Raw genomic sequence first — 16,660 nt, 5'->3', positions numbered from 1 at the left:
ATATTAAGGGAGTGTAATCAGAGCATAAATTGATACTAAAGTTCACAACACAAGGATACAATTATAAATATATTAAGGGAATGTAATCAGAGCATAAATTGATACTAAATCTCACAGCTTTAGGATACAATCATAAATATTTTAAGGGAGTGTAATCAGAGCATAAATTCATACTAAAGCTCACAGCTTGAAGATACAATCATAAATATATTAAGGGAGTGTAATCAGAACATAAATTCATACTAAAGCTCACAGCACAATCATAAATATATTAAGGGAATGTAATCAGAGCACAAATTGATACTAAATCTCGAGGATACAATCATAAATATATTAAGGGAGTGTAATCAGAGTACAAATTGATACTAAAGCTGAGGATACGATCACTGTAAAACCATAAAAGCTAGTCTTGAGCAGCATGGAAGACAATACAAAAAGGCAAGCAGTATTATTACCACCAAGAAGAACAATAATTGACAAGGCTTTCAGTGGTTAAGCAGATAGACTCCAAATTTTATTGGCCCTCTGGCTTGTATTCATCAGCTTCTTCTTGTATCTGTTTGGATGACCAATTGATGGCAACTTATTCCATCAGTTTGTGTTTTGGAGCCTCAAACAATCAAAAGAGTATATCATAAGCATCTGACATAGGCCATTATTTCATCATTAACCACCTACATTCAATTTCTGTTTCAAGAAAAAGGCAAATTGGATGTCCAAAGACTGATTTAATGAAGAAATTAGATACATTGTTGTGTCTCATGGATCAGCAACACATCCAGTGATCCAATTCACAGTCGTATACCCTCGGAGGACATCAGTATGAGAAATTAGATACATTGTTCTATGTCATGGACCATATGTCCAACAAGCAATAATGATTTAAATAACCAAATGGGGAGCTGGTATAATACTGATTGATCCAAGAAATTACCATCTGAGTATAACCTCCATTCCAAATTTTTTTATGCCAATAAACTTCTGGAAGCCACATGAGACGAGATGGATAGGAAATGGCATTATACTCTTATCAGTAGTCTCAAGATGGATGAAACCATAGTTGTTCTTGGAACAATCCAGATTGTTTTTGGTTGTCAAAAAATACACAAATACTGTCAGTTACATTGACAAAAAATACACTCATTATCATATATTAGATCGATACGATAATGATGAATAAAAAAATAATTTCAATATCTTCTGTTTCGAGATATTAAAATTATAAATAATAAAAATAAAATCCAAAAGATAACATCATAAAGTAAAAAATGAATAAAAAAATATATGAAAAATTTTATGTTTACCTTACAAATGTTCCAACATTTATTTGGAGCTTGTGCAGCACCAAAATACCACAACTTGTATTATAACAAAATTATTAATGGTACAGATGAAGAAACTCAAAAACTCAGCCTAATCTCTCTCACTCTACACAAGTTTTTGGATAGTATCAGACTAGGCAAGACAAATCAATAGCATTCAAAAACAAAGCATGAGACCCATTTCAGATTCACCAGCAAATCAACCTGCCATCCTATTATTATTCTATATGACACCATGAAGGTTTGAGTTCATGTTACATGGAATACAAAACAGTGATGCAGCAAGCTCAGAAAAAGGCCCTAGCGTGCATTGGTTAACACAACCAATAACCACTCTGTTCTTCCCCTCTTCATAACACCACTACCAATTCCAACTAGTTCAAACCAGAGACAATGGAGACACTGCAACAAATGTGTCAGCCAGGACAAATAGTCAACACCTCGAACCTCCAAGGGGGGTAATCATGAAAAGGAAAACAGAAATTCCAAATCTCTGTATTAGCACAGTGAAGCAGATGCCATATTTATGCAGATCCTCCTGCTGTTAATATGAGTCTCGAAAACCAAATACATCTCTTTCGCTACAATCAGTGCTGCCACTTCGGGAGCTACTACCGTTACGGCTGTCCAGTGATAGGCCCCTCATATGACCTGCAATGCCGGAGCCATCCCTACTCTTTTCCTTGAAGAATTTTTCTCTCTCCGTGTGCCTGGCTGGTGGAGGTGGCAATGACACAAGCGAAGACTGCTTACTCTCAGGATCCAATGGTTTACAATCTGAATCAGATGAATTTATGCAGAGTGGCCTTATAAGTGGCCTCCGCATCTTTTCCTCTGGAATTGATCTAAAAGAACTTATCGAACCCTCTGACTGATCTTCAGCACAAGCTTTTCCTTTGCATATTCTGTAATTTTTCAGGGAAGAGAGAACAGGAGCATCAGTGCACAAAGAAGTATAACTTGGTCAGTATGAAAGAAAAATCCTTTGGATTTCAGTGTAAATCATTCTACTATTGCATAGTTGAATCAGCACATTGACAAAGCTGCAAGGGCAACTGACATGAAAGAACCAAATTTTGGATCCTCTTCAGTGATGACAGTGTTTCAGCTATGAAACAAACAAGGTAGACGGGAATCCCCTTTTTTTTTAATATAAATCATTCTATTGTCTAGCTAAATCAGCACTATGACCAAGCTGCAAGGGCAACTGACATGAAAGAACCAACTTTTTTATCCTTTTCAGTGACAAGAGTGTCAGCCATGGAACAAACAAGGTAGACAGAGATACATGCAAGTAAATACAGATTGAGATATTTAATAAATCAATGTATAACTCCATCTACAATGTCCAATATTGAGACAAAGTTGTGCCTCAGAGAAGAACCTTTCTTAATCTCCACCTGCTTTTGCGCTAGATTCTCTTCAAGTATGAAAAACAAGACTCAAAGGATTGCTCAAACAGTTTTCATGTTTATCAACACAACGAGGAAGATTTTCTACCCCCAAGATGAGTTTAGTAGGATACCTAGGACAGAAGGTTAACACACTTAGAAGAGCTAAATAAAAAATTTGGCAAGGAACTACCTGAAAAATGCCTTTCGCTAAGTTAAACAGGAGCCATATGTCATGGGCCATATCTGAAATTTAAGCTTCCTCTTTATTTTTTGGGATAAATTTGATTATTCATAACTAGGTAATGGATAAATCAGGAGCATCTTTCAGCTAGTGAGAAGCTTTCACAAATATTCCAAATAATGGACATCATGTACATGAGAATTTCCTGAAAACTGTGTGACAATTCCCTAACTTTATGCAAAATACAACAGTGGAAGAGGTCCACAAGAAATTGAGAGTAAAATGTCCTAATTTTGTGACATATTTTTCATTCACCTACTTCACACAGACCTCCAGTATGAAAAAGTCTAGCACTGGCCGAACCTGGGGTCACACATCTTGTTGCCCTGCCAGCTTTCCAATCAAACAGTAATATGTAAAATGAGGGATTTGTTTGCCAAAATGCTGACAGGTCAATTTCAGCACTGTATTAGCAATTCAACATTTGACTTTTTATGTTGTCAAGATGTGACTGGTTTGGCACAGAAATCAGAAAGATAGATTCATGGATTTTGCTTAAGATCCTCTGCAAGGGATATAACTGCACAAAAAGAACATGCTAAAACAAGGTAACTCAGACATTTCCAAAAATCTAGTGTGGAGAAAAAGAAAAAGATATGATGTCATGACCAAACTAGCCAAGATAGCCACAGATCTAAAAAGACCTGATTGATCATATGGCACATATGATGTGGTTGGTATTCCTTTGGTTTATGTTCTTGTATAATATGCAAGTAAGGAAGTTTTCAAAATTTAGGCATCAGAAAAACAAACTGAGATTCAAATGCTGACATAAAGTCACATAATCTCAATGATTATTGCTAACATAACAATGAAAAAAGCCCACGCTTTTCTGCAAGTATCTGCCATGGCAACAACATAGTCATCCACATTGCTAGTTTTCCTGTATAAGAAGATAACAGTTACAATGCTGATTTTACATTACCTACCACAAGGGAGAATCACAAGGCACAGGTGAGTATTCCTATTTTTGTTTCCCTCATGTGACTTTCTTTTAGCTTGATTGAAAATTAGGGAGTCTTAAGTATGGCCTTAGACCAGGCCTAATCTAGTGCATCTTGATTCCAAGATGATTTTGTCATCAATACCCAAAGAAAGTAGTAGTCATGTTTTGTCTTCTTTCCTTTTTGGTTAGTGAATAATTATACTCATGACTTGTTTTCATTAAACTATATGGTTCTCACAAAGTAATATAATCATTACCTAGAAATGATCATACGATGCCATACGATAATTCGAACTACCTGAATTTGTTTGCCTAATAACAGGCATCTTGAGACATCACACCCAGTCATGATCAAAATAACAATAAGATATATATACAACAGAATGGGAAAAAAAAGCATATAGCTAAATAGATGTTATACAACACTATTGGATTGGTATGGATCAGAATGCACATTAATTGGGAACAGTCGCACTCTTCAGGAAATAAATCGTTTTAACTTTCCTCATTATTGAAAAAAGCTGAAAATGAAGACAACTCCAGGACAGAATATTGTTGATCTCAATAGAACTGGTAAAGCAAGAGCTCCAGCTGCTACCAGATCGGCTTGAGCCAAGGTTAGGGTGCTGGCTAACGGAAGGGCTATTGAGTCTTTTGCCTTCTTTTTGCTTGCTCTCTCTCAACAAGAAGAATACCAAAGAAAATCAAACTCTCTTCCTTATCTTCCAACCCAAAGGCCAATGGAGAGGGGCTTGTTGGGCAGACAAAGGCCTGAAAAGAGCCTTGCGGTTTACAATATTCAACTCATTTAAAAAGAGACAGGATGAGTCGCAAATCAGTTTCGACTCAGTTGTTCCTAATAAATAAAATTTATAATTCTTCTATAATTTGTTTTGGATTACAAATTTACTTTTCTTTTGTTGCAAGTGTGTAAGATTTGCTATACAAATATATTGCCTATGGCTCCATGGAGCTTGTGTTTGTGTGGTTTTCATGCCCCTATGTGTGGCAAATGATCCAGTATGGCGCATAATATGGGTTGTGCCACTGACAAAGCAGCAACTTGGGTACCACTGGAACCTTAGCCCATGATATGCAAAAGTTGAAAGTTTGAATTTTCTATGTATGCAAGGAACAAGTATAAGCAACGAAACCTTCGATAAAGACATTCTGCATCCTCTTCCTCTTCAGCTTGTTCATCAATACAAGAAGTTGGAGTAGCATGAACTGAAAGTAGAGAATCATGGTGGGTGAGCACCTTCTCTAGCTGTTCGTTCAATTCAATGGCTTGAGTGATCACTTTCTCATCCCTGAAGACATCAAATGCATTAGAACAACAAATTGTTTATTATAAAAATGCCAGCTCATGTCGTTTAATAATCAGCCAACTGCAGTTTCGAGGAAATTCAAGATAAATATTAAGATAACGGTGAGCATCCACATGGTTAAAAAAACATCTTCGTGGCAAAAGGATGTTCCATAGATAGTTCAAATGTGAAGGCCACGATTAGATATCCATGCTAGCATGAAGGCACTTACCAACTTTTGTCCATGATGCAATGTCATCAGTTAAAACTGTAATTCATATAAAGAACACTATCTAGCATCTAGGAAGGCAGAAACTCCAGTATACACCCAATTAATTACACTCAATATTAACCTACCAAAACACTTGGTTTTAGCATGTGTAGTAATATTCTGAACATCATAATGTTTGTGTATGTCCAACAAACATTTTTTTTTTCCAAGGTCAAGAATATTTTCTCTCATTATCAAAGTTGGATGGGGACCAGGACTGGTTCTCAACGAAAAGCAAACTACCAGTGGTAATTATACAATTTCAATGAGGATCTACAATTATAAAACACCAGAATCATTATTCAATAAGAAACAAAAAATGATTAAAAGATCAAAATCAAGCCAAAATTGAAATGTCTAAGCAAATAGTAAATAGGAAAAAAAAGAACAAGATCAAAATGTCCTACCGGGAGGTTATTACGAGGTGCATGACTCGCTGCTTCTGAAATGAGCATTGTTCCACAAGATCTAATACAAACTCATCAGTTGCTCCCTGCAATGAGTAGGTTAAGAATCCAATTAATGTCAATCGAGCAAACACAACAGATAACCATGTAAACCAAGCATATTCTAGTTTCAGATCTTAGACGTCCAATCACTGTGATGATTATACTGAAAAATCCTTATTTTAAAAGGCATTGTTAACATGAATATTGACAATTTCAAGAGAAGTATTTATTTAACCATTTTAACTAATATCTTTTCCGAAGAAGATGGTAGGTAAATTAAGTTTTCCCATTCCATACCTCAGGTCGCTTAGGATCCAAAGCATTCAGAACATCCCTTAAAACTTCCAAGACACTAGATGCTTTATGTATTATACTGAAATAAGACAAGCAGATAAATTGGAGAACAAGTAAATTTGATGGAAGATAATGGGTCAACAGAATAAAAAACATTAGCAAAGTAAATTTAGTAAGGTTAGACAGAAATTAGGTGCAATTTGTATGTTCATCAAAATTTGTCTAGGAGAATCTTCACTAGGAAATCTATAAGTTTTGTTGGATCTTTTTTGAAAAATATTTAACCAACACATTTTCATGCATTCTGATATGTTTATCAGATACTTATAGAAAAACTTCAGGTTTTACCGATCCAATGCTTACCAATATCTCAATCTTCATAGTCCAAATTTATAGCAAATGTTCAAGGTCTCAATCTTTTTAAATCCAAAGAAACAAAACCACATTCTCTTATACAAATTTCTCATTTAAATGAGTAAATGATGTTAGACAACTCTAGTTGCCAATTATGTAGTTCCCCTAGTTTTGTCACAGTCAACCATAAAATGGCATAATTAGCATCAACTTGGGCCCGACAGAGGATAGGTGCAGTATATAATTCCTTCTGTTACCGGAGAAATAAATAAGAAGCAAAACATATCCTAGCAGCAAATCTTGTATAACTATTTTCAGCTACCTGGACAACCTACCGAGGACTTAAAACAATGGATCAGTCACACTTTGCACAACAAAAAAACTAATTTTCACAAGTTCAATAAATGTGATCCAACAAGTTGGCCCTCAGGACAGAAAATTTTGGATGGTTAGTCCTGAAGACTTCAAATTTCTGCTTCTCTTTTCACTCGAGGATACTGCTGCACAGTAGAACAATGGTAACCAGTATTGGTTGGCACATACACCTAAAGGGATTATTTTGAGGTGTTGATGATGAAACTTAGACCTTTGCCCATGGTGAACTATGGCACTATGCTACATTAAATTAAAAAGGATAAATAGTGGATTAGTATAATGACTTTGAGAGGATATGCAGCATTCTTTTTAAAAAATTACATATCTATGTAGATTGGGCAAAGTCATCAACGAACTGAAAGATAGCCCCATCCAAGACTGCTTGCTGCTGTAGATGAGGCCAAGGTGGAAGAAGGATGTCTTTAATATTGAGAGTTAATTTCATATCTAGAAACTTATGGTATGTCCATCTCATCATCATATCCTGATGAATCATGCACTTTTTGCAGATAATGGTAGGCAAGAACCAAAAGTGGCATTTTCAGCTCAACCAGCAGTTAAGTTTTCTACCTCGAAAGTCAATACAAAATTGTAATTTGAAGAGAACCAAACTAGCAAACTGCAGAAGAAAGGATCTATCTTTCCACCACGAAGGACTAATCATACTGGTTAGGGGGGATTAATGATATTGGCTAAGGAAGAAGATGAATTAGACAAGAGCTGAACTTGGAATCAGCTTTCTTACCAGCAAAATGTACCCAAATTTCCCTTTATGCTTGATTGAAAAAATAAAACCTTAGCTTTACAAAGCCATGACAGTTCTCAGCTTCTCTACATGGCTACATTAAATTTTTGGTTGACACCAGTTTAACCCATGATTTTATAAGCAGCAAGTTCCATTAGTAAATGAAGATCAAGATGGAGCCGGTTGCACCCTTTAGTGTTTTATTTAAGGATGGATGGCAGGTTGAATGTCAAAAGCCAAGCAGGAAGGCCCCACTGAAGATTCAGGTGACCAGTTCGATATATTTAATTATTGCACCCAATTGAACTGTCTCAAGCTCAAAGCTGTTGAACATCAAGAATGATGGAAAAGACCCTCAACTTGCTTGGTCATGACTTACATCATGAATGAGTGACAATGTTGCACCCTCTTAGGTACAAGGTGAATCTGAGAAGCAAGGCATTGCGACAGAGTGTCTTGCTCTCAGTTACACCTGCTTGAGCCTCACATTTGTGCTTGTGTGGTAACCAAGATTGCAAGATCCGCATGTTTCTATGTTGTGTATGCCATGGGAACCCCAAGCTGTTGAACATCAAGAATGATGGAAAAGACCGTCAACTTGCTTGGTCACGACTTACATCATGAAGAGTGACAACATTGCACCCTCTTTGGTACAAGGTGAATCTGAGAAGCAAGGCATTGTTACTGAGTGTCTTGCTCTCAGCTACAGCTGCTTAAGCCTCACATTTGTGCTTGTGTGGTAACCAAGATTGCAAGATCTGCATGTTCCTATGTTGTGTATGCCGTGGGAACCCCAAGACATCAACATTGTGCCATCCCAAGTCACCAAGCTACATCTACTGCCCCAATCAATCGCAATCTTGCTCCATGTTCGCCACAGCAACATTGCACCACCACATCTGTGACTCCAGACCAAGTTCACACTACACCTTCATTGCCGCGTTCCAGTCATGTTCCTCAATGGTAAAGGAGTGAGCCCCCTTTTCAGTCACAGAAGCAATCAATGACCAATATTTAGCTGAACAAGGTTGTTAGCGATTATTAAGCATTTTTGTATCAACATTTTATTATTCAAGAGTCTATGTAAGGTTTTAAACAGACGAGCTTGCCAGAACCAAAACATGTCCAGAACTCTTCCGTATTTTTTCTGCTATTTTTTCAGTATTTTTCAGCAATAAAATCAGTCTAGTTCATTAATTATAATCTCTTCAAGAGGCTTCTGCTTCTTGAATTGAACGAGGGCTTGTTAAAGGCAAAACCCTAAACTCCCGTTTGCTGTCCTACCCATTTTGACGAAAAAAAACAAATGATCAGGTCCACACCATTAACGAGTATGAAAGCCTTGTCCCCCATTTCCAAATTAGATAGTTGAATGACCACATGAATATGTATATAATTAGAGATTTCTCTATCAAATTTTTAATCATTCATTTTAATATAGTAATTAAAAAAATCACAATGCTCATTCTGATTTCAGGAAAATAGTCCTAAGAAATATAAATAGCAGATAATAATGATCAGCTTACATACCTAGAGTCAGGTATGAGCTGAGCAGTTGCTTGTCTTTCCCCATTTTCACATCTTTGAAAGAGAGATTCTTGAGCAGACAATGGTTTTGCTTGTGTCTTTGAAGCAGGTACTGTTGGTGGGGTAACATGAGGGTGCTGTGGAAACTGTACCCCAGCAGACTGGAGCCGACAAACAAAAGACAATAAATATCATAAAAAGAGAAGCAAAGGATGATCTAAGAAATATCAAAAACTAACTACAAACAGAACTCCAAATAAATTTATCTTGACAATGATCTTAGCCTTTGAAAAGGCTACATATGTCTTTTTTTAAGAAAAAATAAAACTCCAAACAAATATTTCACTAATCTCTAATCAAGGATAGAATGAGGTAAGATGAAGTGTTATCAAATCAAAGATAAATGATAATATTTCAAATTATTTAGGAGAAATGGAAGAAAAACAATTAATAGGGATTTTTTACATCTATACATATTTTTTATCTTTGCTAAAGCTTTTTCTATCTAAGATTAAAGTGGTCACAAAGCAAGCATGCTCCGACAAAGACAAGCGAATAGAATGATTGAGAAGTCATAGATTTCTTCTTCACCCCTTTGTGTAATGTGTTGATCACCCTTTTGTGTAAGGTGATGCCATTAATGTGTGAAAAGCTTATTCTTCTACTCATATGAGAGAGAGAGAGAGTTCCCTGATGCATTTCCATATCCCTCTACCATTCTTCGGACAATAATAACCAAACAAGCTAAAGCCAGGAATAATTGGAACGACATCTAAAGGCCATCCCGAAGTATAATGATGGCCAATCCAACACCATTATCAGAAAATTCTTGTATGCATGTGTGAGTTTCAAATGATCATCCCAAACAAATAAACTATGTGATTACAAAAATAAATGACATAAACAAGTGATTGGATTTCTATAATGATGGCCAATCCAACACCATTATCAGTAAATTCTTGTCTGCAAGTGTGAGTTTCAAATGGTCAAGCCAAACGAACAAAACTAAGTGATAAAAAAATATGTATCAGATGACCAGGAATATTGTGGTATGTATCTCAATTCATCCCATGGTATATATTGCATGGTGACCCGAGTACCTTCTTTTAACATTTTTATTAGCTTTGTATTTGGGTAAGACTACTGAGGTTAGAAACAAGAAAATTAACTGAAGATATCATAAAGAAGTAGATTAGTAAGACGGGTATCAAAACATGTGTGTGCAACCATTGAGAACAATAATCATTGAAGGGATAGCACAATTTATTAATACAGTACTTACCACCAGGTCATAGTATGCATTATAGTACTGAGGGAATTTCCCAGAAGCCCCACCAAGGGCTGTCTGTGTAGCATCCAAAAGAAGAAATATTCTTTCTCGAACTGGCAAATCAGTCTGTAGCAAAACATGGATATCAGTTGCAGATTACCGACCCATCCGGTTTGAGATTTCAAAAACATCAGCAGATGAAGAGAGAGAGAGAGAGAGAGAGAGAGAGAGAGAGAGACCTTTTTCTTCACTATCTTCACTAGAATCAGCAGAAGCCCGTTATCAATGACTTGTCTATGAATGTGTTCTCCGCAGTTATTCATTAGCATTTCTAACAACTGCAATGTCACAGTGCAATTTTTTACCATCAGAAACCTGCAAATTCTGAAAGAAGCATTGCCAAAAGTTTTATTCTTTTTTTTCCGAACACAATAAGACTGCATTTTGGCAACCAAAATCCATTAGTCGCTAAAATCAAGTGAGGGGCATAGAGACTCCTAGTAAAAAAAACTGTAGTGCTTACCATGACAGTGAAAAGCTGAGTATTAGCATTTTTGTTCTTCAAGCGCTTTTTAATTGTTCTGATAACATCTTTTGCTTGCCTGGTGATCCAAAAGAATAAAGTTAGCACGAAAGCGAAGTGCCAAGGATGAGACTTGATGCAATAAACAGAAAACCACATGTACCACGAGCAATTAGAACAGAAATATTTCAGTTTTTCTCCTGTTCATGATAAAGTGAAAGCAAAAAGAAGAAAATAAACTGACTAATTTTGCCAATTATGTGTACCCCGGATCACGTGAAACAAGTTCACAAATCTCGATGTTTTTCATCCAGTCCATCTCCTTTAGCTTCTCGCTTGTTGCCAAACTGACCATCTCGGTCGCCATCGGTAACGTGGTTCCAGGAGCAACGTCGAAAAGCAAAGAGGGCAGATACCGAGCCACAATAACTGCTTCCGATTCCTCAAAATCGCTGCTTCCTGCATTAGAAAAAAAATACCAAAAGCAGATGCAACAGTCAAGAAAAGAATCGAGCATCACAATCGACACAAGGAAACACATGCTTTTGAGTCCTTAAAAAAAGTACGGATCATGAAGAAGTCTAGCAAAATCCAGGGAAGAGAATAACGCAAAGACCTAAACTAAAATTTCCAACACAAGAAATGAAAAGGGCAACACACAAATAAAGGACAGAGTTTTCGATAAAAATATATACCATTTAAACTTCAGCTCTAAAAAAAAAGTACAAAGAAATATAAAAACCCATCAGATCGGAAAAATGGAATAGGCAATCAACCCTCAAGAAACCGCACACGCCAGGGAACCTGAACTAGACGTCAGAGATAATTTTGCCAGAAAACATGTTTCGAAATCGAAAAACAGAGGCATCAGCAGAGATGCATAGGAATCATAAAGTAAGCCTAACAGTCAAAAGCCACTCAAAGATCACACCTTGCGCACATAGGTTCAGAAAGAAACAACGGGGAAAAACAAGAGATCACTATCACCAAAGCAAGCAAGATCGGCATAAACCAAAGCCGGAGGGACAGAAACGGAAGAGCAATGTCGCCAAAAGATCACGCACTCCCTCCTTCGCACCCTTGCGTCTTCGATTCCCGGTAACGAGGGGGTTCACTTACCCAAGGAGCCAATTGACCAAAAATTAGACCATCTTCTCGAGACGTAGCATCAATCGAATCGGACGAGAGCGACGCGGAGGCGACACCGCCACCGAAGAACACCAGGCGGAGCACTCGCAGCAAGAGAGAGAGAAAGAGAAAGGGCGAAAAGAAAGCAAGCTAAAGCAGAGAAAAGGCCAGGAAGGTAGCTTAGAATTACACGATTACCCCCGTCAACTATTTAGTACGTTTCCGTTAGTACAAATTGTTGGTGTTAAGTCACGACGCCTGACACGAAATTAGACGAGGATGATTTTGTTGATGCTGCGCTGCAGTCACATGTTGTGTCTCATGTCGCGACATCTTAATCTCCATGATGCAAATTTATCCTCCTCCATCATTTTCTCAATAGTTCACATAGAAATCTCTAACCAATATACAAATAATATCAATTCAAACCATGTGATCTGTCATTATCATTCGCGGTGCATATATAATCTATTCAATAGTAAATAACAATGAGAGGGATAAGACTCGGCAACCATTCGTGACTATGTAATTTAAGACATGGGGTAGGGGCAGGTTCGTAAAAGAACGGAAACTAGGAGAAGCAAGAGAGACGGCAACAGCAATGGGACAGCGTGTCGCCGGATGTTCCGCGGGTCCACCAGAGACCGCGGTGATCCTGCTGTCGCAACCGTCCGATCCTAGGGAGAAAGGCCGACCGCCGCCTAGGGACCTGCGGGACCCAGACCGGGGGGACTGGCGCACATGGGCCGAGTCTTGGGTGGGCCGCCGGATCCGGCTGGATAAGATTGGTTTGCTTTAAAATTCGCGCACACAAATGCATGCATGTGTATGTACATATATATAATAGGACGAATTCAAAAAAAAAAAAAAATTTTTTTTAGAAAATTTCTCTTTATTTTTAGAATGTTTTTTTAATCTAATACTTAGAATACTTAGAAAGTTTCTCTTCATAAAGATTATAGTATTTTCATTAATGTCAAAAAAAATTTATTATGACATAATATCAAAAAATATTATATTATAATATTTTTATATAATAGTATAATTTTTTTCTAATATTATAAATATAATATTTTTACATAATTTATAAAAAAAATATTTATGTCATAGTATATTTATATTTATTTTATATTTTTATATTACTAAAAATACTATAACGTAGTTTAAAAATATTATAATCGGATCGATTCACCCGATGGATTAATCCATATGAAATAATAATAATAATAATAATAATAAAGAATATTTTATATATTCTGATTTAAAAAAAAGAAAAGAAAATATGGTCGAGCCAATTATGAAAATGAGGGATATTTCATGGGAAAAACTTTGAAAAAAAAAAATTCATCATATTTATATTTTATATTTATATGGAGGTATTAAGGGAGGCAACACATGGGGCTGTGACAGGAGAGCAAGTGCAGTCACATTCTTTGCATTAATTGATGTACTTCTCATTTGGTGACTCATACATATGTTGGGGGGGGGAGGGGGTCCCAAATAAGGCTCTCGTGGGACATATCATCATGTGGCACATGCGAAGGACTGTTGGGTATTGTATCTATCTCTCCCTATATGTAGATTTCTATCTAATCCACTCTAAAATCTTAGATTAGATTTCGAGCCGCTTAATCATTCATATACAGTGTGATCTGCCCACTCGATCATATATGATCTAATCTGGTATCCTATTGGATTCCAATGATTGGAGGGTCGATGGTAGTCTCTGTCAGCCACTATTTGGTCCTAATATTGTTAATCGATATTGCTTTATCTAATTATCCTAACATAAATATAAATATGAATGTTGTCCACAAGAGACATAAGTTAGGAGATTAGATATCTTGCTAATCCTAATTGTTTTGGTTGAAGACTCTATGTCTTAGTATATATCGACTCGTCGTCTATGTCTATTATAATATCTTAAGTATTTTATACAGGTATCGTATTTAAAACTAACCATTTCAATTTTAGATTTTTGACATGAATCGAATTTTGAGTTTTTTCTTATATATATAACTTAAAGTAATAAAAAAATTTATAATTTCGATCAAATTTCACTTTGAAAAGTGGTTGGATTTCCATACACACACACACACACACAATAATGTCAAAATGAATATGTAAATTTTTTTTTCATATTTATTATATTTTAAATTATGAAATAACCTAAGAAATCTTAAAATAATTATTTATTTGACTATTTGCCATCATATTAAATTTTAAAAAATTTGGACAGTTTGAACCTATTAATTTTTTGTATTTTTTTTATTAATTTCAGCTCGACGTAGTTAGAATCGAAATTACACTATCATTCGATCCTGAATCGATAGACTGCCAAATCGATTCGAATTGAAATCTTCCGGAGTAGTAAGTTCCTAAGGTTGAAAATAGTAGATGGTGGATAGAAAAGATGGCCCAACAATGGTGTTGTAGACTCTGCCCATAGTTTTCGTAACCCAATTATATCATTTGTATCATTAGTTCATATCATTTATAAGATTTCTTTGAGATCGTAACCCAATTAATACTCGTTAGATTTCGATTTACAAAGGAATTCATAAGATCGTATAGAAATGCATGCGACAACGTGCAACTTTCTTTGATGTAATCGAAGCTTACACGGTTGTTTGAGTGAATCAAAGTAATCGATGTATGAGCGGACCACATTAATTAGTGGGACGAAGGTAGGATTCCATGAACATGGACTACAAAAGGTAAGGTTGATAGCTATTGGTGGGATCAACATATGGTTGAACCCATTAATTGCAACTTAAGAACTTGTTTATGGTGTTCATGTTCGCCAAACAAACACATGGACCCACTCCGATTAAGGGTCATCAACATCATCAAACACATGGATCCATTAGTCAACCTCGGTTTTGGTGAATCGAGAACCAAATTTCCACATTGGGTTACGTCGATGATTAGTATCCTCTCCAATTTTGCATCACAATTCTTTTTTTTTTGAAAATTTTCAATTTTTCATGTAAAATTTAATCCTTGTTTTTGTTTCATTCAAAAAGAGTTCTTTATTATCCATGTGGTATTTTTTTTTTCTACCAATATAATTTTTGGAGTTTTAATTACTCCTTATTTCAAAGTTTGAAAATAGTCTTTATATTTTAATCATATATATATATATATATTCATAATTTGATTGTTTGATTTGGTCGATGATTCGGAGGTTCCTTTTTTATATTGTCATAATTCGATCTTGACCGACATAATACTCATTCGATTTCAAATATTCTAAAACTTATAGAACTACGTTAAGGTCATTTTCATCGATGCTCGTTCAAAGTTTAAGTTAATTTTAAGTTCAAATAATTTAATCAATATTTTGAATAATATTAGAACGAGTCTTTGGTAATATCGATCATCGCTATCGTGATCAACATTAATTACGAGAAGTAGTTGTTGAAGTGTAGATCTTATGTCAACCATATAGTATTACGATGTTAGTCATAGGACGAAAAGAAGATAGCTAAGATGATAATTGTACTATATTAATTATATGAGGAGCACCACCTATCATATTTTCATTTTTCATATCAATCTCTATAAATAAATAAATAAATAATAAATGAACCTTCGTGACTTTCGTTATCGAGAAAGAATCTTATTGTTGTAGTTACTAATATGCCAAAACAAATAATGGTGATGGTTTTGTCTTGGAGCCCCAAACATAGTTATTATTATTATTATTATTATCATCTGTGAATGTGCAATGTTGATTAGATTGCACATTATAATGTTTAATGTTGACATGTTTCAATTAATTCCAAATCGGTTGATGTAAAGTTGGTGTCAAATGGGATGCAAACACTCGACACGACAAATTGGCGACGGCTTTAGTATGTGCCCGTCCAAAACGGTATTGTCATCAAATGAAAGTTTTATGACCATTGAATTGTAAAGTACATATCAACAATTAATAACATAAAAAAATAGGATTACACAAACATATATGATGGTGTGAAGATTTATACATCAATTAATCTTATTCTCACAAAGACGAAAATTACACCCAAGTAGTATCGAAATAATTTTAAGATAAAAGAAACATAAGAAAATATTTTTACATTCTATTCTTTTTCGTCGAAAACATATATTTGTCTAAAATGGTGTTAATCTATACTAAAATTGATATCGGACGAAATGATTAGTCTGACGATATCCATAAGAACAAAATTAAGACATCCCTTAATAATATCTGATATATTATTATGTTGTAAGAGATTTGGAGTTGTTGTCTCCTTCTTCTTCTTCCTACTCTTATCATCACTCTTTGTTTATTTCCACGCATGTCGCGCACGAAGGTTTGTTTAAGAAGTAGAAGTAGCATGCATTCCTTTGATTCGTGTCAACAAAAGTTGGGTGAAGGAAGGAAGGAAGGAAGGAGGATCTCAAACGTAAACGGAGTGTTGTCAACATCAACAGGACTACAACAACCTAATCGGAAGACGAGCATAAAAGAAAAGGAAAAGGAATTCTCGAGTGGCTTAATGTCG

At 35.6% G+C, this 16,660-nt stretch overlaps 1 protein-coding gene across 4 annotated transcripts; it reads right to left on the bottom strand.

The window, feature by feature from the left end:
• Window positions 1-1,509: 1,509 nt before the first annotated feature.
• LOC135586385 (TOM1-like protein 5) lies at window positions 1,510-12,295 on the bottom strand. 4 transcript variants are annotated; one of them, XM_065081011.1, is made up of 10 exons: window positions 12,138-12,295; window positions 11,285-11,477; window positions 11,019-11,097; window positions 10,735-10,833; window positions 10,508-10,621; window positions 9,229-9,386; window positions 6,228-6,303; window positions 5,889-5,974; window positions 5,058-5,213; window positions 1,510-2,227 (listed from the first exon to the last, which is right to left on the bottom strand). In XM_065081011.1, exons 2-10 carry the CDS (start codon window positions 11,383-11,385, stop codon window positions 1,867-1,869), a joined length of 1,230 nt encoding a protein of 409 aa, XP_064937083.1. In that variant the 5' UTR covers window positions 11,386-11,477; window positions 12,138-12,295; the 3' UTR covers window positions 1,510-1,866. The 4 variants fall into 4 exon arrangements, with proteins under 4 accessions (XP_064937083.1, XP_064937085.1, XP_064937084.1 ...); XM_065081013.1 differs by having other exon boundaries at window positions 12,083-12,252; XM_065081012.1 differs by lacking the exon at window positions 12,138-12,295 and adding an exon at window positions 12,006-12,129.
• Window positions 12,296-16,660: the final 4,365 nt, after the last annotated feature.

This window comes from Musa acuminata, chromosome BXJ1-8 (genome assembly GCF_036884655.1).
Source record: "Musa acuminata AAA Group cultivar baxijiao chromosome BXJ1-8, Cavendish_Baxijiao_AAA, whole genome shotgun sequence".
In the NCBI taxonomy this organism is placed as follows: Eukaryota; Viridiplantae; Streptophyta; class Magnoliopsida; order Zingiberales; family Musaceae; genus Musa; species Musa acuminata.
This window is presented reverse-complemented; position numbering and strand designations above follow the sequence as displayed.